Source organism: Myxine glutinosa, chromosome 8 (assembly GCF_964187855.1).
Source record: "Myxine glutinosa chromosome 8, kmMyxGlut1.1, whole genome shotgun sequence".
In the NCBI taxonomy this organism is placed as follows: Eukaryota; Metazoa; Chordata; class Myxini; order Myxiniformes; family Myxinidae; genus Myxine; species Myxine glutinosa.
In genome coordinates, this window is record NC_136268.1 from 145,435,334 (window position 1) to 145,459,560 (window position 24,227).

Sequence of the window (24,227 nt, forward strand, 5' to 3'; positions counted from 1 at the left end):
ATAAACAACAAAAACAACAAACTCCTTCAGTTTTTTCTGTTGATGTTGTGTTGTTACAGTTCCTCGAGGTAGTAGAGAAATTTGCTCTTCAAGTAGGCATATTTTGATGGAATAAAGAATCTTTGACATCCACCATGGCCCCTGGTCTGTGGAGTGTTCCTTGTTTTGTGACATCATCATCGAGGACTACCTGGCAGAGTTGTGCCATTTCCTTGTAGTCTTCCCTACAGTATGAAGCGCTTGTGCGGATTGTGCTTAAAACCTTGTTTTTGCAGGATAAAAGCAGCTGTTGTGCATAGTCATTGTACATGGAAATGTCAATTTTGGTTAAACTTTCATTCTTTGCATGCGATATGCGTTCCCAATTCTTCTGGAATTTTTGGAACAAAGATACTTCTGGAGACTTTGATGCCTCAATTTTGAGAACGTCAAACACATGATCCAGGATTACCTCTCCAACATGATGGCGACATGCACACCACAGAAGAGCACGGTCCAGTTTTGATTGAATGGTAACACAGGCAGCTGTAACGTGTCCAGTGTTTGATGCTGTTGTGTCAAAACATAAGTTGACAACTGATTGTTTGCACTTCCATGAATGTAGATACGTGTAAGTGTGCTCGGCAATGATGTCACCTGATGACCTATCACTTCCAGGAGGATATCTAGCCACCCCCAGTAGCTTTACATCAGTGGCATTCCCAACCAACACTGGCAATCTTTCTTCCTTGACATTCTTGTTTGTGAGCGTTGGTATCTGCTTGCCATCCCAGTGAAGTGTTGCAGCTGTTGGGGCGATCCAATTTTCTTGAATATCTTTGGCGATAGCACTTGTTATTGATCGTCGAGCCTTATCAGCAGTTGAGTACGACTTGGCCACACGACGTGGATCACCTCCTGCCTCTTGAATTACAGCTTTGGTGAGCGCAACCTGTTGAACAGGAGTTATGTTTAGTCGAGTAGCAACAGACACAACTGAATGTCTTTTCAGAATATCATGAGGAATAAAGGCAGATGTACCTGCATATGTTGATCTGTGGTGACTACGCTTCCTTTGAAACTCTGGAATCGCCTCTTCTTCAGTTTCTTCCAAGCTATCTGCAGAGTCACTATCATCAGAGCATACAGAACTAATTGTCATCTCTTGTACACTGGATGATTCATGACGTTCTCGTCTTGAAGCTTCCGCTAAGAGGCGTTTATCTTTTCTATGATCTTTATCAACTTTCTTCTTGTCAACACCACCAAATGAGGCTACTCTGTCAGATTTCATTGACTCTAAAAATACTCTATCTTCCTCATTCTTAATGTTTGTCATTGCATCTTTTGTCCATACACCAAAGGTCTTATCAAGACGTTCATTCATGGTTTGCAACTTAGCCAAAGTGCTTGGAGATTCTCGGCGAGAAACAGGTATTTGACGCAATTTGTTATTGTCATTAAGAAGGTCAAGTATTAGTTTGCAGCATTGATGGTCTGAAAGCATAGGAATATTTGCTTTAGTGTAGAATTTTTTCAGCTGGATAAGGACGATGCTGGCAGATTTCCATTTCAGTGGCTGAGTTTGTTTGCCTTCACATATTTCTTTCTGGATGTACCACATCACGCATCGAAGAACCTGCCGGCAAGTTGGGAGGCGGACTCCTGTCAATGTACCATCTGCTTCTGTAAAAGCATTGCCAAGACCAAAAATGGCACTTGCTAATCTGGTCTTCTTATCTGCCATCTGAAAGAAAATAAAGGATATTATTAGACTACTAGTATGGGACCCACGATTAGACCTCCGATTTCATTCATGTAAAAATACAAACTAATTATCAAACCATCGTTTTTTGCATAAAATTGTTATATTTGTATTCCTCTCATCAAGACCTTCAATTTGATACCAAACATGACTAGGTTTGGGTGTAAAATAACAAAATCAAACATTTTTACATAGTGCGGCCCCGAAAATGGCCCTAAATATATAAAAGTGGCCGGTGGCCACCCAGGACCACCTCTGATTTCATTTATTTTTTGCATACATACTTCTACCAACAAGTGTAACATTTGAGAGAATAGACATTAAAATCCAAGAACCTAAGGGCGTTTGATGCACCCTAATATATATATATATATATATATATATATATATAATGGTATCTGTAATCTGGTTCTCCAACCTAATGAGCGGACAACATGACGTCATCGCCATGCACGTCCGCCTTGCCTGCAAAGTTCCAGAGGAACCATCTAGCAGTGCGTCATTACGGATTATAAATACAGATACTGTCACAAGTGCATGCAAAACTCACAGTTACCGACCTGGTTTCGCCCTTGTTGGGGCTTCATCAGGGCAACGCAGTGAGGCTTTCCATACACTTGTAACTCTGTGACCCTTTCGGTTTTTATATCAGTCACTATGCGACCTTCATATCATCAGTGGAGAACCGCCAGCAAGGTGTCCCATACAGCTGCTGCTGCAACTTGCTGGGAGCGATAAGCACCGCCTGCCACGCGGTAATGTAATCTCTGGTATCCACTCATCATATGGAGTCGACCTGGTTGCGGTTGGGAGTTACTAATAATGGTATCTGTAATCTGGTTCTCCAACCTAATGAGCGGACAACATGACGTCATCGCCATACACGTCCGCCTTGCCTGCAAAGTTCCAGAGGAACCATCTAGCAGTGCGTCATTACGGATTATAAATACAGATACTGTCACAAGTGCATGCAAAACTCACAGTTACAGAGATTACGTTACCGCGTGGCAGGCGGTGCTTATCGCTCCCAGCAAGGTGCAGCAGCAGCTGTATGGGACACCTTGCTGGCGGTTCTCCACTGATGATATGAAGGTCGCATAGTGACTGATATATATATATATATATATATATATATATATATATATATATTAGGGTGCATCAAACGCCCCATGATTTTCAAAAAGTTGTTGTATTTTAATGTCTATTCCCTCAAATGTTACACTTGTTGGTAGAAGTATGTATGCAAAAAATAGATGAAATCAGAGGTGGTCCTGGGTGGCCACCGGCCACTTTTATATATTTAGGGCCATTTAGGGCCACAGCTAAACTACTTTACAAGATAATGTAAAATTAACTACAAGATAATGTAAAATTAACCATTATACCTATATACAAAAGTAAAGTCCTACTTTTACTAAATGCCTAATATCAAACAGTTAAAACAACCTTACATGTCAATGTAAAATTAACCAAAATCGTTCTTCATATTACAAAGTTGTAGTACAGTGTTGTAGTATTGTACTTTCATTGATTAAAAGTTTGAAAATGTATTAAGCACAACGCCAATGTCACTACTCCAACTTTGCTCGTTTCCGCAAATTTGGCCTCGCTTTGCGGTCACATTCAACCACTTGAAGAAGATTTTGGAAGTGGTCTTCTCTTCTTGCAGTTGAGACAAAATCAGTTGCGAGCTTTACTGCTCTCTCCGCAGGGTCATTCACAACATTAAGCCCATCCACAATGGACTTGGCTGCCTTGAAGTGCTCATTGTTCTGCCAAGTGTCAACATCCTCTGTTAGGAAGGTCATATCTAGGTGAAGAAGGTTTACTGTAAACCACGAGTCCTCGTTCACAAGATCAGCCAGGGTTGTCGCTTCTGTAATTTTTGGAAATGACGGTTTGCCATATCCAGAACCGTAGCGGTGTTTTGGAGTGCTTGGCATTTCATCTGGTTGTATGGCCAGTAACACATCTGCAAGGGCACGACGATCCTTTTGAGGAATTGCATTGCTGAACAGTGCCAAAACAACCAGTTCTGGGGTTAAATACCACAAATGTCTATCAAAGGCTTTCACAGCGCTGACTGAAATGGTTGAGTTGACAGCTTTATAGTTGAGCAGAGTCTTGTAAAAGCACAAATCAAACCATGGGGCATTTGAAGCAGACTGACATATGAGCCACCAATCACAATAAATATAAACAACAAAAACAACAAACTCCTTCAGTTTTTTCTGTTGATGTTGTGTTGTTACAGTTCCTCGAGGTAGTAGAGAAATTTGCTCTTCAAGTAGGCATATTTTGATGGAATAAAGAATCTTTGACATCCACCTTGCTTTATGCATGGCCCCTGGTCTGTGGAGTGTTCCTTGTTTTGTGACATCATCATCGAGGACTACCTGGCAGAGTTGTGCCATTTCCTTGTAGTCTTCCCTACAGTATGAAGCGCTTGTGCGGATTGTGCTTAAAACCTTGTTTTTGCAGGATAAAAGCAGCTGTTGTGCATAGTCATTGTACATGGAAATGTCAATTTTGGTTAAACTTTCATTCTTTGCATGCGATATGCGTTCCCAATTCTTCTGGAATTTTTGGAACAAAGATACTTCTGGAGACTTTGATGCCTCAATTTTGAGAACGTCAAACACATGATCCAGGATTACCTCTCCAACATGATGGCGACATGCACACCACAGAAGAGCACGGTCCAGTTTTGATTGAATGGTAACACAGGCAGCTGTAACGTGTCCAGTGTTTGATGCTGTTGTGTCAAAACATAAGTTGACAACTGATTGTTTGCACTTCCATGAATGTAGATACGTGTAAGTGTGCTCGGCAATGATGTCACCTGATGACCTATCACTTCCAGGAGGATATCTAGCCACCCCCAGTAGCTTTACATCAGTGGCATTCCCAACCAACACTGGCAATCTTTCTTCCTTGACATTCTTGTTTGTGAGCGTTGGTATCTGCTTGCCATCCCAGTGAAGTGTTGCAGCTGTTGGGGCGATCCAATTTTCTTGAATATCTTTGGCGATAGCACTTGTTATTGATCGTCGAGCCTTATCAGCAGTTGAGTACGACTTGGCCACACGACGTGGATCACCTCCTGCCTCTTGAATTACAGCTTTGGTGAGCGCAACCTGTTGAACAGGAGTTATGTTTAGTCGAGTAGCAACAGACACAACTGAATGTCTTTTCAGAATATCATGAGGAATAAAGGCAGATGTACCTGCATATGTTGATCTGTGGTGACTACGCTTCCTTTGAAACTCTGGAATCGCCTCTTCTTCAGTTTCTTCCAAGCTATCTGCAGAGTCACTATCATCAGAGCATACAGAACTAATTGTCATCTCTTGTACACTGGATGATTCATGACGTTCTCGTCTTGAAGCTTCCGCTAAGAGGCGTTTTTCTTTTCTATGATCTTTATCAACTTTCTTCTTGTCAACACCACCAAATGAGGCTACTCTGTCAGATTTCATTGACTCTAAAAATACTCTATCTTCCTCATTCTTAATGTTTGTCATTGCATCTTTTGTCCATACACCAAAGGTCTTATCAAGACGTTCATTCATGGTTTGCAACTTAGCCAAAGTGCTTGGAGATTCACGGCGAGAAACAGGTATTTGACGCAATTTGTTATTGTCATTAAGAAGGTCAAGTATTAGTTTGCAGCATTGATGGTCTGAAAGCATAGGAATATTTGCTTTAGTGTAGAATTTTTTCAGCTGGATAAGGACGATGCTGGCAGATTTCCATTTCAGTGGCTGAGTTTGTTTGCCTTCACATATTTCTTTCTGGATGTACCACATCACGCATCGAAGAACCTGCCGGCAAGTTGGGAGGCGGACTCCTGTCAATGTACCATCTGCTTCTGTAAAAGCATTGCCAAGACCAAAAATGGCACTTGCTAATCTGGTCTTCTTATCTGCCATCTGAAAGAAAATAAAGGATATTATTAGACTACTAGTATGGGACCCACGATTAGACCTCCGATTTCATTCATGTAAAAATACAAACTAATTATCAAACCATCGTTTTTTGCATAAAATTGTTATATTTGTATTCCTCTCATCAAGACCTTCAATTTGATACCAAACATGACTAGGTTTGGGTGTAAAATAACAAAATCAAACATTTTTACATAGTGCGGCCCCGAAAATGGCCCTAAATATATAAAAGTGGCCGGTGGCCACCCAGGACCACCTCTGATTTCATTTATTTTTTGCATACATACTTCTACCAACAAGTGTAACATTTGAGAGAATAGACATTAAAATCCAAGAACCTAAGGGCGTTTGATGCACCCTAATATATATATATATATATATATATATATATATATACAGTATATATATATGTATATATACAGTATATATATATATATATATATATATATATATATATATATATATATATATATATATATATATATATATATATATATATATATACACATATACAGTATATATATATATATATATATATATACATACATATATATTGTTGCGAATATGGCATTTGGCCTCCATATCCGCTTGTAAATATTCCCCTATTTCCCCAATACTCCCCAACTATCCCCAATCCCCCATTCCCTAGTCCCATTGCCTGTAAATAACACTCTGTAGAACCGACCTTCCCCTTTTTCCCCCATTAAATGTCGTGCCCAGGTCCACCGCATCTCACGTAGACAACTATAGGACATCTTGCTAGTTATTCTTAGTCTATGTCAGTTAAGGACTCGTTTCCATTAATTCTGACTCTTCGTTGCACCAGAATGTGATCGTATGGCACCAGTAGTGAGTTTAGGACCTCCCCTTACCTCCTCCCATCTTCCCCATGAAACAACAACTACAACAACAACAACAACTACAACAACAACTACAACAACAACTACAACAACAGAGGGGCGCGGCGTGCGGGGAGTGTGCGTCCTCACTCCGGCTCGGTTAGCCGCCATTACCCATGTGCGCCGACGGGGTTACCAAGAAGGGGCTGCCTGTCGGCCCCTCGTCAAGGGCGGAGCCGGTAACCCCCCCGCACGCACCCAATGAGAAGCAACGGGCCGATTCCATCTGGGGTGGAGCTAACGAGCCGAGGGCGTGTCACTCCCCGCCGGATATACGCAGCGACTTACCGGACGTGACGTCAGATGTGCCCCCGACTGAAGAAGACAAGTCGCGACCTTCCAGCGCTGAGAGCGACCTCCCCGCATCATTGGACCGGACCGGGTCGATTCTGTCCTTGAGCCAAGAGTGCACCTTGAGCCATCGACTACCCGCTTTCCTTGCCATCAATCCCCGTGTGAGTCAGTTTTGTCCCGTTTATCTGTCATCTGTCGGGGCTAATATAAGAGTGTGTCTAAGTGCCTGCCTTTCTATGCTGTCCCTCTTGTCATTGTAATCTGACCTTCCGCCCTAATATAACCTCCTCCGGAGGTCTTGAGAACTGAACCCTTGGTGTCGTGTCATTTTAACCCAGCCGTTGTGTCCTTTTCCTCAATTGATTTAGCGTAGCGCGACTCGGCAACGTTCGAGTATAATCGGGTAACTTGTGCGGACACGGCGGCCATTCCGCTCGGCCCACCCTAACATCAAAGTCGTGTCTGTAACAATTGGTGTCAGGAGTGTCGGATTCGAACCTGGGACTAAATTTATTAGGCCCAAATTTTGGAACACCAATTGTACCACTAGGGTAACAATTGGTGTTGGGGAGGTAGAATTCGATCCGGAGCGCGTTTCCCGCGCTCGAAATTATAACGGCGAAATTTGATTTTGTTTTACGGAAATAAAAACCCGAATTTTGAAAGTCGCGCTATGGCGGATCAAGACAGCTGGGTTCCGGTAGGGGAGAGTGAGGCAGGGTCGGTCCAGGACCAAATTGAGGGACGTGAGGAGAGCGAAGCAGTGAGGGTAGCAGACGCACAAAATAGCGTCGTTGCGCCCGACGTAGCGGGAGCGCAAAATGGCGCCTCGCTGGTCACCGCGCCCGCGACCGTGGCAGCGCCCCTGGTGGATTCGAACCTTTTCCTCCTGCAAATGAGGGCCCTTATGGAACAAATGGGTGAGCAATTGGGAGACCAAATTAGAGGTTTGAAAAGCAGTATGGGACAAATGGGGAACCGGATGGAGGCTCAGAATGAGCAAATGGGGGTAATGGGAAACCAAATGGGGGTAATGGGAAACGAAATGGGGGTAATGAGGGACGAAGCGAGGGGTACCGGAGAGGGGTTAGACAATAATTTTAAGGGATTAGACGAGAAATTTGGGAAATTAGACAATAGATTAGGGGAAATACAGGAGGGGTTAATGGGGGTAGAAAACAGAATGGCCGCTCAAGAGAATCAAATGGAAGGGATGCAAAAGGGGTTAGAGGGGTTAGAAAACAGGATGGAAGGCAAATTGAGGGACATGAGGGACCAAGCGGAAAGGGAAGTTAAACAAATGGGGCAGCAGATAGAGGGGGTTAGAATGGGGGTAGAAACCAAACTGGATGCTCACAGGGAGGAAATGGAGCAGATGAGGGTGGCATCTGGGCAGGAGATGCAAGTGATGGGAGAGGAGATCAGAAGAGGAGTGAGTGAGGAGGTCGGAGGAGTGCGCGAGGAGGTGAGGCACTGTGAGGAGCACATGGAGAAGGAGGTGAGAAAGGGGACTGTAAAGTTACAAGGGGGCATAGAGGACCTGACGCAGGAGGTGGAACAGCTGACGGAGGGACAAAAAGGACTAACGGAGCAGGTTCAAAGGAACACTGCGGTATTAGGAGGGTTAAAAGCGACACAAAACGACATAAAAAACGACTTGATAACGACAAAGAGGCAATGTCAGATGGTACGTGAGGGACTGACAACGAGGTTGGACGAGGTGATAGAGGTAATGGAGACGAAGGACCGGCAGGTGAGGACGCACATGGAAACGGTCAAGGTAGCCTTGCAGGACGAGCTTGAGGAGACGTACCGGGGAATAAAAGAGGTGAAGCAGAAATTAGAAGAAGTGGAGGAAGGGGTGAGCGAAATTAAGAAGCGACGGAGAGGGGATAAGAAAGAGATAAAAGAGGAAATAAAAGAATTGGTCCAAAGTCTGTGTTCGGATCGTGATGATGTGCTCATTAACCGGATGAGGGATTCGCAGGTGATGGAGGAGAAGCGAAGAGGAAGAGGACCCGGTGTAAGTGGTGACCAATATGGTCGTGCGTATGATGCGCCAGGGGATTTAAGAAGCTTGGGGGTCGAGATTGACCCGGGTGTTCGTGAGAGGCCGTTGGTGAAGTGTGCGACAGGTCTGGTGTGCGAAAAAGGAGGTGTGCGAGAAAGTCCGACCCTGGGGTGTGTGAGGAAAAAGTGCGTGCCAAGGAGTGAGGGTGCTGGCGAGAGTGAGTCGGTCGTAGCGCGTGTGCGAGGGAGCACATGGAAGCGCGGTGTGGTGAGTGTTACAGAGGGTGTGACGGGAGAGTGTGCACGAGAAAGGTGTGTGACGGACAGGTGCATGAGGAAAGAGTGCGCTGTCAAGAGTAAGGGTGAGTGCGCTGTCAAGAATGGAGGTGAGAGTAGTGAGAGTGACAAGGAGAGTGAGTTGGTTGTGACAGGTGAGCGAGGATGTACACCTGGGATGGAAGGATGCACACCTGGAATGGTAGAGCGTGAGTGGGAATGCACGCTGGAATTGGTAGTAAGGCACGTGGTTGGGTGTGCGAATGAGAGCACACCTGTGATTGTCACAGAGGAGGTGACAGAGGAGGGGGCGCGAAGAGGTGTGTTGGTGAGGTGTGCGACCAACGAATGTGTGCCAAAGTGTTCGGTGGTCAGGTGTGTGACCAAGGCTGTGAGTGGAATGGGGGTACCGAGGTGTGTAAGGAGAGGTACGAGGAGCATGGAGACGGCTGGATGTGTGAGCAAGGAACGGGCTGCGGGGTGTAAGCATGCAGGTGAAGCATCGACGTTAAACGGAGCAGCGGGTAGAACGACTTATAGCCGAATCGGGCCCTCGGTGCGTGCCGGGCCTCGCTTTGAACGGCCGCGTCCGTGCTCCACTAGGCGGAGCTGGCAGCCCGATAGAAAGGGTCGTCATGGCGACCACTTCTTGTTGAGGCAGTCCGGCAGGTCGAGATCGGGACATTGGATGGCTCCACGCCGAGATGGTGCGTGGGATCTCGGCCCGGGTAAGCCCCCGTCCCTGCCCCGAGTGCCGGACGCATCCAGCCGCTGGCACAGAACAACCCGCATTCATGGCTTGGCTTTACGAAGCCGGGCTTTGGACAGGAATTGGCGCACCGAGAGGCATTAGTGAGTAGACTGGGTGATGAGGTTAGTGTTTTGGCCCCGAAATTATAGAAAAACAAAATTTGATGATTGGCAAAGGATTGGCAGTAATGATTGGCAGATGATGGGTAGTGATTGGCAAATTTTTGATTTGTTGAAATTTGATGTGCAAAATTGGTAGTGAGCGATGGGCCCGGTGGGTAAGGGTGGCATCCCTGCCACCCTTCCCATGTGGGGGCAAAGGAGCAATAGATTATGGGGTGTATGGCAGTGAAAACTAGCCCGGGTGGGTTAGGTTATATTGATAGGGCCCGAGAAGATGACATTAGGTAACGTTAAGGTTAGTTAGTGACTGATACCTGTAGTGGGGACGCAGGTAGTTTAGTGTGGTTGATAATGACGAGGGAGCGCAATAGTTTAAAGGGACGACTGGGAAGCGCAAGTTTCAGAGGGGAGTAGTTAGCTGAGATGATGCCGTGTGGTTGAGAATTGAACAGGTGTGATTGCACAGGTGTGCAACTGGACAGGTGTGATTGCATGGGTGTGCAACTGGACAGGTGTGTGGAGCAGTGTGTGAGTAGTGAGTGTGTGGATCAGCGCGAATGCGCTTGGGGAGAGAAGGGTGCAGGTGGCACCAGGTGTGAGAGCACAGGTGTGCAGGTACAGGTGTGTGGAGAGAGTTGGAGTAAGTGGTACGGAGTGGTGTGCATGGTGCGAAGGTGTGGATGGGGGAAGAGTGGACCCCCATCACGGATACCCGGGGCGGGTAGTGTAAGTGTTAGGTAGAGGGTATAGGTAAATTGTGGTTGGATATTGGCATTTGTGGTGCGGTTGCAGAATGGTATTGTGGATGGGTGCGTTAGTGTTGTGGAAATGGCTGGGCGTGTAGCCTGTTAGTGTGTGTAGTTGGTTGGGCGCTCCACCACTGTGAGGATGTCGGCCAGGTGAGGCCGCAGGTGGGCTCTGGGAGCCGGTAGAGTTGTGGATGGGGCCCGAGGATCCGGAGGACGGACCCGGGTAGCCCAGTGCCAGAGAGGGCACCGAGTGGGGAGAGCGCCAGAGGGCCTTCCCCAGGTAGTTAGGTTAGGGTAAGGAGCAGGTAAGCTCGGAGGCAACTGCAGTGGTGGAGGTGTGCAGGTGGGTAGACCCGCTGGGAGAGGTACACGCCACAGCCCAGAAATTGTGCGAGGGCACCGGGAGATGAATCGGGGGAGTGAGACCCCAAATTGAAAAGCACCACAGTTGGTCAATGGGAATTGGTTTTTAAAACCCATAGTGTAAGAGGGCCAATGGTTTGGCCGGAGAAAGACCCCGGGTAGTGTAAAGTTGTTAAAGTCATTTAGGAAATAGTTAGGATTGATGAACCTGTCGCACCATACGCAGCCACTTGCCTGTGGTGATGATGATGACTCCACACCTGTGTTTTCTTTGTTTGTGTTGCAGAAATGAGAATTGCTGTGAGGATTTGTGAGACGCATCACGACGTGGATGAGACATTGGGGTGATTCCATCTCTCCCTCCTTAGGAGGGACTGATGATGAATTGGTGATAGCAAATTATGATGTTGAGTTGGAGATGGCAAATTTTGATGAAAGTTGAAAATGGCAAATTTGATTGGTTAGGAGGGAGAGAAGACGAATTTGGTTTATGGGAGGAACGGGGAAGACAGTAGGGACGTTTGTTGATTAGTAAAATAGATGTTTATGGGTAGTGTTGTGTTTTGTGGATACAGTAAGGGGTAAGGGAGGGGCCATGTAGGTTACCTGGTGGGGGGGGGGAGCGTACGGTAGGAACGTACCTGTCTCACCTGGTTCCCATGTGCCCCTAGTGTGCATTACCTTGTGTTGCGTGCACTTTTGCGCCCTTACCACCTTACTCACTTGTCTGCTTCTTTTGTCTCCCACCTCCGAGGATCTGGATTTGGGGCAGAGAGAGAGAGGAGAGAGAGGTGCTGGCTTCGCAGTTGTGGGCCTGCACTTTCGCTGCTTGCTGCCTGGATCGATACACCATATGGACCGCAATGTTTGTGGCCACCCACCATGGACCGCAGTTCTTATGCGGCCAAGCACCACCCGTGGATGGACCTATGGGTCAACGTGGCACCTATGCCATACAGGTGAACCACTTATAGTTGGCCCCCTGACGGCCACAATAAAGAAATGGACGCGGTTGGCGCCTTTCTTTATTTTTGAAAGCAGTAAGAAGGCCAAGTGCACCACACGAAGGCAAGACCAGCGGCAGACCATCGGCCGGCTGCGACACCACACCGTGATTTATAGACACTTTATTGGTGCACCGGATGGTGCTGACTGTGTGATGGGGTGGTGCTTTTGGTGCTGGGAAGGGGTGCTCTGCACATTATTAAAGGCCGTAAGGCCACAGAGCACTCGTGGGTTGGTGTATCGATGCTGGCATGCGTGCTCTCTCTATGCATAACATCTGCATGTGTTCCTCCAAAAACAGGTCCTGGATCGTAGTGTAAATATCAGCGTAGTCTTGTAAATAATGCTCCCTACTGGCTGTATGTTTAGTTTGCGAATTCTTTCCGGATTCGGTTATCCTGTGGGTGTGTTTCTGTGAGGAGAAGGGTGCAACGTCGCAGGGGGACATATTTACTCATTTGTGAATATCTGTAAAACTGTCGCACTCAGGGTAGAGTTAATAGTAGAGGGAACTACATCTGCGTGCCACACTAAAGTAGGTAAAAATTTATCGGGTCGGGACGCCCCGAGGGTAGAGAAGGGTGCATTGTTGCGAATATGGCATTTGGCCTCCATATCCGCTTGTAAATATTCCCCTATTTCCCCAATACTCCCCAACTATCCCCAATCCCCCATTCCCTAGTCCCATTGCCTGTAAATAACACTCTGTAGAACCGACCTTCCCCTTTTTCTCCCATTAAATGTCGTGCCCAGGTCCACCGCATCTCACGTAGACAACTATAGGACATCTTGCTAGTTATTCTTAGTCTATGTCAGTTAAGGACTCGTTTCCATTAATTCTGACTCTTCGTTGCACCAGAATGTGATCGTATGGCACCAGTAGTGAGTTTAGGACCTCCCCTTACCTCCTCCCATCTTCCCCATGAAACAACAACTACAACAACAACTACAACTACAACAACAACTACAACAACAACTACAACAACAGAGGGGCGCGGTGTGCGGGGAGTGTGCGTCCTCACTCCGGCTCGGTTAGCCGCCATTACCCATGTGCGCCGACGGGGTTACCAAGAAGGGGCTGCCTGTCGGCCCCTCGTCAAGGGCGGAGCCGGTAACCCCCTCGCACGCACCCAATGAGAAGCAACGGGCCGATTCCATCTGGGGCGGAGCTAACGAGCCGAGGGCGTGTCACTCCCCGCCGGATATACGCAGCGACTTACCGGACGTGACGTCAGATGCGCCCCCGACTGAAGAAGACAAGTCGCGACCTTCCAGCGCTGAGAGCGACCTCCCCGCATCATTGGACCGGACCGGGTCGATTCTGTCCTCGAGCCAAGAGTGCACCTTGAGCCATCGACTACCCGCTTTCCTTGCCATCAATCCCCGTGTGAGTCAGTTTTGTCCCATTTATCTGTCGTCTGTCGGGGCTAATATAAGAGTGTGTCTAAGTGCCTGCCTTTCTATGCTGTCCCTCTTGTCGTTGTAATCTGACCTTCCGCCCTAATATAACCTCCTCCGGAGGTCTTGAGAACTGAACCCTTGGTGTCGTGTCATTTTAACCCAGCCGTTGTGTCCTTTTCCTCAATTGATTTAGCGTAGCGCGACTCGGCAACGTTTGAGTATAATCGGGTAACTTGTGCGGACACGGCGGCCATTCCGCTCGGCCCACCCTAACATCAAAGTCGTGTCTGTAACAATATATACAGTATATATATATATGTGTTACGATTTTTTTAAACGTTGTTACGATTAACGTTGTTGAGGTAACGTCCTAAGAAATCTGCTCGTTTTTGTTGCCGATTCGTAATTACGTTGAGTTCCCATTGCATGGGTATTTAAGGCACTGTTAAATGTGCCATTAAAATGCGCTGTTTTATGGTTGAGCTCCCTTATTTCCATTCGGTCACAATGGAGGATCGAACAGAATGACGGATGCTACATCAATAGCAATAAAAGCGATCTTTTCCCTTTTTTAGCGATTATTCGATTTTTTTTTTACGACTTTTCTGTAAATACGTATACTAATCCGCTGAGGATGTGCGTGGGTTGACAGCCCCATGGGCGGTTTTGACGCGCGTCTGCATTTTTACGCATGTTTGCATGCGTGATTGGCCAGGTGTGCTCCCACGAACACGGAATTAATGAAATTCTACATATGATTCGTTGGAGTTTAATTCGCAAATTATTAATTTCAATCAATTCGCAAAGTAGAATCTTACGATGAACTGACAAAAAATTGGATTTATGTGTGCACCGTCAATCCAATTTTTTTGAAAGTCATGTAAGGCTCGCACGCCGCCAGTAGCTTAGATCAGGGGTTAGAGGTGACCATCTGAACCAACCCCATGCCATGACAATTCCATGACAATTTTCAGGGCGGCATTATATAGAGAACTGATGAGTGAGCAAAGTCGGTGAAATACAGGTACAGAGCCGTGTACATCTCAATAGCGAAGCCGCGCGGTTCTTCTGACCCGCGAGCGAGCGAGCAGACAGCAGCCGATGTACCAGACATCAAATGAATACCTGGGCTCACGTGCGTTCGCACGCACATAAAACTACTGATATCTCTGGAACGGCTGGTTGGATTTTTACAAAATAACCTTCCTCTTGTAGAGTAGAATCGTGCGCAAACAACGATACCAGTCGCGACCCTGACAGACGCGTTTTGCGTCGGCAAATGCAACTTGCACACCGTGATGGCCATCTCGTGCTGCATACACTGAGCAAATTGAAGGAAAAAAAAGGTACGTGCGGGCCAACCACACGTGAATCTGCGCTCCACGGTCCATCGGGCGCGCGCGTGTTTGTTTAGCGAGTGAGCGAGCGGACGTTAAATGATCAGCCAATTCGTGCAGTTTTGTAAAAATCACGTGACTTGGCACGTGGTTGCAATGCGCAACTTGTCAACACGGCACGACATGGCACGTACACGTACGCACGCACGTACACGGGCGGGTTCGTACGTGCGGGCGAAACGTACGTCAACCATCGCTCCACTGTTCATTTGACGCGCGCACGAGCGGACCGGACACCATGCGCGCTTGTTCCATCGCTTCGCTGGTCGAAGCGTACGCGAGCACTATATATCCAAATCCTCAATTAATGGCAAATGACTTCATTTTTTTCTTGTTGACATATTAAGTACGGATGTTTGTATTTCAATTCACTGTGCTTGGTACCGCATGATGGCGTATTGAGCAGTGTATGTATTTTTTAGTAAAATATATTTCATCTCTTCACCGATTTGTTGGAATAGAATATAGGGATAAATTGCAATTAATATAATGTTTTTTTCTCTTGACAAGCACGATTTTGACATGTTTCCTGACGACAGGTTGATGACATGTTTCCTGTTGACAAATTACGTACAGGATTGGAAATGTTTTTTTTCTCTCTGAAGTACACTCTGTCTTTTTCTGTCCCTTTCTCCCACTTTTCTCTCCCTTTCCATTTCTGTCTCTCCCCCTCTTTTCCTCTCTCTCCCTCCCTCCCATCTATCTGTCTCTCCCCTTTTTTCCCCCTCCCCCTCTCTTTCTTTTTACCTATCTCGTCCTTGTTACCTGTTGTACCTGTTACCTGTGTCTTTCTATCTGTTTCCCTTTCTGTCAATCCTGTCTTTCTGTCAATCCGAGGGATAAAAACCTGTCAGTGTGGTTGTGGCGTGCACCGTGTCAATGATATATGCTGGTTCTTCAGTGCAGGAGGTGTGCACCAGGTAGAGATGGTGCTGCATGGTAGAGCACGCCTCCCACGAAAGGCTGTGAAGTTTTGCAGATGAAAAGGTTCTGCTCGCATGGGAATGAGGTCAGAGTTAATTTGCTAACCTTGAAAGGATGACAGGTTGAGTCAACCCACTGGGTGTTAATTCAACGGCATGACAGGGACTTGAACTGGGCCAACTTGGGATCGCGGAATGCGTTGAATGAAGGGAGATATGATATATTTGCGAGATATGAAGCGGTTTCTTGGGGAGGGTTACACTCGATGGGCTGCCGTTGCCTTTGCAACAGAAATTAGGGCAGGAATAGGGAATTTGTTCAGAATTCCGACCTGTGTCTGTGTCCCTGTGTCTGCCTGGCTTTCTGGCCGTCCATGGAGGTCATGGGGTTATTGGCATCAGAAGTGGTCACCGTGCTGCTTAGTGATTTAACATCGGAATGCATCTCTCGGAGGACCACCAGCTGTTCCAGGGAGGTAGGGTGTGAAATATAGCGACGTCATCTTCGCTGGAAATGTGGTTGAGAAAGGAATCGTTGTTGTGGTACCGTGTACAATGTCATTGTAGAGGAACGTCGGGTGGCGAGTGCGGACATGTTAATTGGCCAGGATGTTGCGGATCTGTTTTATGTTGTGACCTAGTTGTTGACAACATCGTATGACCATGCATTGTGGCCCTTCGGGGTCAGGATGTATGTGTTTTGAAAGTTTCCTGGTAGCAAATGCTTTTATGGAGCAAATAATCACCAGTGTTGTTGTTGTTCTTTATCTCGTTCTTCTTCTTCATCACTATGCCTTGACTGACTCCGCCCATGAATCCTTCTCCTTCCTATGCAATCCCTATTCTTCATCTCTCTTCTCCCACCCATTTCTCCCCCTCCCCTTTTTCCTTAATCTTTCAGCCCCACCCCCTCTCTTTCTTTCTCTGTCTTTCTCCTTTTTTTTCATCTTTCTCCATTTTCTTTCCTTCTACTCCTCCGCCCACGCCCCATCCTCCCCCCTAGCCTTCTCCTCCCCCGTTTCATCCTGCCTTACTCCTCCTACCCCTCCTCCCCACCCTTTTTCCTCCCCTCTTCCCTCGCCCTTCCTTCCTACCTCTCTTTTACCTGTCTCTCTTCCCCCTCCCCCCTCTTCCTTCCTCCCCCCTTCCCTCCCTCCCACCCCCCTCCCCTCCCTCCCACCCCCCTCCTCTTATATCCTGATTGTAGCTTCTTACTATGTCCAGCCATCTTTTCTTTTCTTTTTTCTTCTTTATTTTCATCCTTTCCTTTTTCAGTCTCATTTTTACTCTTTCTCTCCTGTTTTTTTTCTATACATTTTTCTCTTTCTTTGTTTTTCTTGATTGTTGTTGTTTATACAATTGTTGATTTTGCCACGTGGATGTGATGACAAAAGTATAATGCTTATACAGGAAATGTTTGTTCTTTCAAATGGATGAATATTGTATGATGTATCATTGTGATCATGATTGTTATGATTGACAGGTACTTGACAGGAATGAGATCATGAGGTTGTCGGTGTAAAATGATTGCACGGGCTTAAAGAACAGCTTTTAAGCCCTGCAGGATCAATTGTGCATTACAAGTAATAGAGTTAAATAGAGTTTCAAAATTTGAGCATGGTTGGATTAAAATAGGCAAATATTATGAATTAATTGTCATTCGTTGGTAGAACATTTCAGGAGTTTTTACAAAATTTTAATTGTCAGGAGGTTTGGGTACCATTCAAATTGAGACATTTTTTCCCAATGAACTGTTGCATATCTGTCTGATCAATTTTGGCTGACTGTCTCACGAATGAAGAATGAGTTGCCTTCAGTGGTTGCAAAAGTTGAGTTTTGTGATGCAATGGCCAGGCAAAATTGGAAAATATGTCAGATATGACCCTAGGACAGAACAGTGATTTGTCAATTGACATGAGGTATGGGTCAGAGGTGAAGACCAATGATCATAGATCTCAGTCAACAGATAAAGCTATTCTGACACCATTGGGGAAAGGGCTTATGCATGGAGTCATCTCAATGATTAATTTGATTTATTGATGAATATTGATAAATTGATTGATTGATGTGTAAGTGAGTTCTCCGGAAAGAAGCTTTGATATATTTGTGAGACATCAATGTGAAGATAAACCTTGGAAAATGAGCAAGGTGGTGAGTCTATATATAGATATATTATACATGCGGTTACTATTCTGTGTGATCCCCTCTCAACAGAACGGGATATCTGCGGATTCACCCATTTGATACTGACCCATTTGGCTCATCTGCAATACCGATCTGTGAGATTGGGTTGTGGAAAAGCCACAGGTGAGAGAGACTCTCTGGAAATCACCGATTGAACAGGTGGAGGGATCATTCCAGGAAGTACGAGTGGAGCTTATAGGAACAAGCTAGGCAACAACGCATCCAACGCTACTTTGATAAAAGGTGGAACAAACCTCAGTAGATTTTATTTACAGTACACATAGTACAGGTGTATACAGGTGTATTCCAAAGTGCAGATCCTAGTAATTTACCTGGTACATTGAGTGAATACTGAGTGTTATACACACAGGCAGAATGGGGAATGGGGCCTGTCAGGGTACAAAAGTTGAACCAGATATTCCACGAAGAGGTACATGTACATATTGTTACGGATCCGGGGGACGGCACTCCCGTTAGCAAGGGGGAGTTAATCCCCTTGTCTTGTTAAGCTGGCCGTCCGACCGGTCCTGGGGGTATGACATCACTCCCGGTCAGCGCTGAATAGGGTAGTAGGCCAATTCATCCTATGACCTAAGTACCAGCGCCTTCCAGTAAGCGAGGAAATACTCCCGCCTGGGCCGCAGCGTGATAGATGGATTGCGCCGAGCGAAGCGAGCTGCGACGTGGGCCGTTAACAAAGGACCAAACCCGATTATAAGCGGTTCTGCCGAAATCGCGCCACAGGTACTCAATCGGGAAATCACTAAAGCGATCGGACGAGAATGAAACCAAGAATAAGAAGGAACAGGTATTTATTAATTAACTATACAAAACCAACGAAAGAGAAGGAACGAAAGCAATCTGAAGAAGAAGAAGACAGCGCAAATCCTTAAACAGTCTTACTTAAACCCACAGGACAATACAGACACTCACACAAATAGGGAATTGCAGGCAGGAATGGCTGGAGGAGATGGTTCAGGTGGGACAATAGGGCTGGAAGGTTTGGCAGGGTACAGCAAGCAGGTCCGCCCCAGCTCCACGCTCCGGTCTGGAAGCGAGCAGCCGGCGGCTCCACGTATTCAGCTTTACACGGAAGGGGCTTCCTGCAGCAGCTCCGTGCAGCTCGTCTCTCCTGCCTTCTCACCGACTCTCGTGCTCCCTCACTCCTCTCTTCATCTGCTGCCTCTCCTCACTCATCCGCATAAGCAGTCCCTCACAGTCCCTTTTATTGGCCTTGGCCGTATCAAGCCGCCGGCCCCGCTGACACGCCTACCGGTGGGCTCACCTCGGCGTTGGTTGGTTGGTAAGGGCTCTCCGACTCCACTTTTGATGACGAGGTGGTGCCACGCCCGTGATCTGGCGGCTCCTCCCCCCTTCTTCTCCGATCTTGGCCTCGTGTGCAATGGAGTTTTGGGGCGTGGCGCCAACGAAAACAGCCCAATACAACGGCGACGAACGCCAATGAAAACAGCCCAATGCAACGGCGACGAACGCCGCCTTACTGGCACTTTGAAGAAACGATTGGGGCACTGAAAGGGACCTATCTTATTTGATTGATGCAACGTAGTCAACTATTGGAAACACAGCCTTACCTGGAACACATAATAATGGCATAACTATAGAGAGGTCCTAAAGTGTCCTACGTGTTGTACATGGACTAACTAAGGTGTAATCTTTAATTAACAGCCAATTAAGGGGACATGTACACAGGGGTCATTTATAAGGGAATTTACGACAAAATTTACATGTGAAGGTTCTAAAAACCGTAACACAGCACCCTCATTCCTCACGGGACATCCCGGCCTGAAAACTTTACTTAATGTGACACTCAGGTGTGGTAACCCTCGACTATTAACTTCTCCCCTGAGTGCGACGTTTTAAAAAGAGTTAAATATGTCCCGCCTGCTACGTTTCACCCTACCGAACAGATTCACACCCACAGAATAACCGAATTGCGGATTTATTTTCAAACTACACATTTACGGTGGGGAGCATTAATTACAAGACACTATTTGTATTAACATGGCAAACCCAGGACCTGTCATTTTTGGGAAACAAAAAGAATCCTGCAGGAGGGAGGAAAAAGCATGCACTGCACCGATACACCACCTCCACATGCCCGGGGATGCAGAATTGATATTGCAATGCATCCCCGAGCATGCAAGCACCAATAAGCACCATCAAGCACCATCCAGTGCGACATTGCACACACACAATAAAAACAAACTGATGGTCTTGTTCTTCTTGCTGCTCCCTCTGCTGGCCGACGCTTCTTCCAGATGTTGTCGTTCCTGATGTTCACTCTTCTTTGCTTGCGGCCTATTTGAGGATCATTTTAAAAAAGCACACAACGCGTCCAATTTTTTCATTTATGGCCATCAGGGGCCAACTAAGGGTGGTCCACCTGTATGGCAAAGGGGCCACCTCACCGTGGTCCGCAAGCAAACTTTCCTGGGCCATCGTGGCGGGTCCCAGCAGAGGGGCCAGGCCCCAACACGTGGGGTCCATCAGTGGTGCTCGGCCACAGTACCGTGGTCCACATGGGTGTGGTGCTTAGCCACAAACGTGTGGTCCATAAGGTGGTGCATCGATCCAGGCAGCTGGCAGCGGCGGCTCGGGCACACAGATGCGGCTCCCGCACGCTCTCCCTCAGTGCCCAGAGAGCACGGTCAATGGGTGGGGAGGAAGACAAAGCAGAGTCAGCGATGGGCAAGGGCGCAAGGGTACACATCAATAAAGGCAATGCAGAGTGAGGTGCGCCTGGAGAGCGAGCGGAGAAAGCTCGTCCCGAACGTACGACACCACCCCTACTCTACCCTTGCCTGTCACCTACTCTACCCTTGCCGTACGCCAACCTTATATTTACACAACAATTTACACATTTACAAATTCGTCACTATCGTCTCGTCTTCCCCATATCTCCCCAAATCCAAATTCATCCACAATCCTTCTCACCAAATTTGCCATCACCCAATTCATCATCAATCCCTCTTGAGGAGGGAGAGATGGAACAACCACCACAATGTCACCCCCAAGTCATAATGCGTCTTACCATTCCAAAACATTTGCAAAAAAAATAATCAAACCATTGCATGGTGTGGAGCCCTGTCGTCACCTCAGGTGAATGGATGTAGATGGCGCGAGGAGATTTCAATCCTAACTATCCTCTAAATGACTTACGTTCTTTACACTACCCGGGGTCTTTCCCTGCAAAACCATTGGCCGTCTTACACTATGCGGTTCTAAAAACCGAACTCCCATTGCACATACTGTGGCGCTCTCCAATTTGGGGTCTCACTCCCCCGATTCAACTCCCTGTGCCTTCGCACAATTTCGGGGCTGAGTCGTGTGGCTCCCCTAGCAGGTCTACTCACCTGCACACCTCCGCCACTGTAGTTGCCTCCGAGCTTACCTGCTCCTTACCCTAACCTATCTAACTGGGGAAGGCCCTCCCTGGCACTTACCCCCCCGGTGCCCTCTCTGGCACTGGGCTACCCGGGTCCGTCCTCCGGATCCTCGGGCCCCACTCACAACTCTACCGGCTCCCAGGGCCCACCTGCGGCCTCACCTGGCCGACATCCTCACGGTGGCAGAGTGCCCATTTAACCATACACACTAACAGGCCACACGCCCAGCCATTTCAACATCACTAATGCACCCATCCAAACACCATTCTACCACACGCACCACAGATGCCAATATCCACCACAATTTACCTACACCCTCTACCTACTCTTAAACTACCCTCCCCGGGTATTCGTGATAGGGGTCCATCCTCCCCATCCACTCCCTTCGCACCAACCACTCCACTCCACGTTTTCCACCATACTCACTCCACACCATCCATTCCATACTCCATTTACTCCAGACCAGTTATTCCATTCAACCATTCTCCATACACATGTTCACTTGCACACCTGTTCCATCACACCTGGTGCTCCCTGCACCCTCCTTCCTCCTTCCTCCAGGACCATTCGCTCAATACAACTCACAATCACCTCACACTTTTCACAATACGCTGCTCAATCACCTCCTTCACACACACTGCACCATTCACGAACATTTCCTCATTTCATAACCAGCACTACCATGCACTTTCATAACAATTGCTCCTTTCATCACTCTCACCACAAACACAACTGCATCATCTAAACTACCTGGTGCCCTTCTAACCTAGTGCATCCCCAGTCATCCCTTACACTATTGCAAATACCACGTCATTATAATCCACCTAATATATTCTACATCCCCACTACTTGTAATATGTCACTACTTAATTCTACAGTTACCTATGGTCATCTCTAGGTCCCTATACATTGATCCAAACCCTCCCTGGCTTGGTTTGCACCGCCATAACCCCATAAACTATAGCTTATATGCCCGGGTGGATGTGAGGGATGGTGGATTTGCCATCCCTCCACCTCGGGCATCTCCCACTATCAATTTCGCCCATCCAATTCTTGCCAATCTTTACTGCCAATCATCAATTTCCTACTCCTACCAAATGTCCATTAACTTGAGCCTCGGTGCGTCATTACATTCTCAAAGCGCGGCTTCGCAAAGCTGAGCAATGAATGCGAGTGGTTCGTCTACCGCGGTTGGGTCCGTCCGGCACTCGGTTCAGGGGAGGAGGTTTACTCGGGCCAAGATTCCAAGGTCCACCTCGGCGCGGAGCCGTCCGGTCTCCCGCCCGATGGCCCAATCTCGCCCGGCCGGAATGCCGCAACCACCAGGGGGCGCCGTCCCGACCCTTCCTACCTTCCCTCGCACCAGGCCGCCCGCTCCGCTTAGCAGAGTGCGGACGCGACCGTGCAGGGTGAGGCCCGGCCCGGATCGTGCACGGCGGTTCTTTTGAAACCGCCGTGATTACGACCCTCGCCGGTTCCCGCAGTACCCAAAGCCCGGCACAGACCGAGGGCTCGCGTCGGCTAACCGTCGGTCTAACCGCTGCTCCGTTTAACGTCGATGCTTCACTTGCATGCTCGCATCCATACGCGACCCCTTTCACACTCACCAAACCAGGTGTCTCCATACACTTCGTTATTGTACTTTCTCTTACACCCCACCCAGGTACATTCCTTCCGCTCACAGACTTCGTTACACACCTGACCACTGCACACCTTGGCACACACTCGTAGTTCGCACACTCCCATCAACACACCTCCTCGCGCCCACTCCTCGGTCACATCCTCTGTGACAACCATGAGCACTCGTTTGCACACCCAATCACGCGCTTCAATGTGCCCTCCCGCACCCGCGCCACCACCAACTCACTCTCCGTATCACTCTCACCACCACACTCTGTCGTGCGTTCACTCTCACTCTCGACAGCACACTCACTCCTCGGCACACACTTTTTCCTCACACACACCTCCGTTCCACACCTTTCTCGCGCACCCTCCTGCACACTCTCTCCCGGTACATACTCCGTACCACTCATGGGGGTGCATTCTTGCACACACCCGATCACTGCCGCACACCCTGGCTCACAAATACCTTCCGCACTCCCCATAGTCGGACATCCCCGCACACCTCCTCTTTCCACGCACTCTGCACCAGTCGCACACCTCACCAGCGGCCTTTCACGAACGCCCGGGTCTAGACCAACACCCAAGCTCACTGAATCTCCCCTCACACCATATACATTCCCGAGCATATCGCCACTCACCTCGGCGCCTCTTCTCTTTCGCTCCTCCTCCGCCACCTGCAAACTCTTTATTTGGTCAGTAAGTACATCATCATGCTGTGAGCACAGACCTTGCACCCATTCCATCACCTCCTCCTTTATCTCCTTCTTGATCTCCCTTCATCTCTTTTTTATTTCACTTACCCCCTCTTCCACTTCCTCTAATTTTTGTTTCACCTCCTTTATTTCCTGGTGCGCCCCTTCTATTTCTCCCTCTAAGGCCACCTTGGTCGTTTCTATGTGCGTCCTGACCTCCCGTTCTTTTGTCTCCATTTTGCCTCCACCACCTCTTCTAACCTCTTCATCAGTCCCTCATGTACCGTCTGACATTCCTTCTTCGTCGCTATTAATTCCTTCTTTATTTCTTTCTGCGTCGCCTTCAACCCCCCTATTACCGCCGTGTTCTTTTCCACCTGCTCCCCTAACTCCTTTTGTCCCACTGTCAGCTGCTCTACTCCCCGCGTCAGGTCTTCTAT

At 47.6% G+C, this 24,227-nt stretch overlaps 3 protein-coding genes across 3 annotated transcripts in view; all 3 read right to left on the bottom strand.

Moving 5' to 3' along the window:
- The window catches only part of LOC137432990 (chitotriosidase-1), a 337,722-nt gene that overhangs the window by 22,583 nt on the left and 290,912 nt on the right, over positions 1-24,227 (bottom strand). The window lies entirely within an intron of this gene.
- Positions 1-24,227, bottom strand: part of LOC137432182 (gametocyte-specific factor 1-like) — a 107,056-nt gene that overhangs the window by 12,453 nt on the left and 70,376 nt on the right. The window lies entirely within an intron of this gene.
- LOC144893202 (uncharacterized) lies at positions 1,213-5,223 on the bottom strand. The gene is made up of 2 exons (XM_078782846.1): positions 3,065-5,223; positions 1,213-1,958 (listed from the first exon to the last, which is right to left on the bottom strand). The coding sequence occupies exon 1, from the start codon at positions 5,221-5,223 to the stop codon at positions 3,316-3,318; it is 1,908 nt and encodes a 635-aa protein (XP_078638972.1). The 3' UTR covers positions 1,213-1,958; positions 3,065-3,315.

Coding starts and splice junctions, on each gene's coding strand:
- LOC144893202 (XM_078782846.1), bottom strand. CDS start 5,223: ATGAAATCTGACAGAGTAGCCTCATTTGGTGGTGTTGACAAGAAGAAA.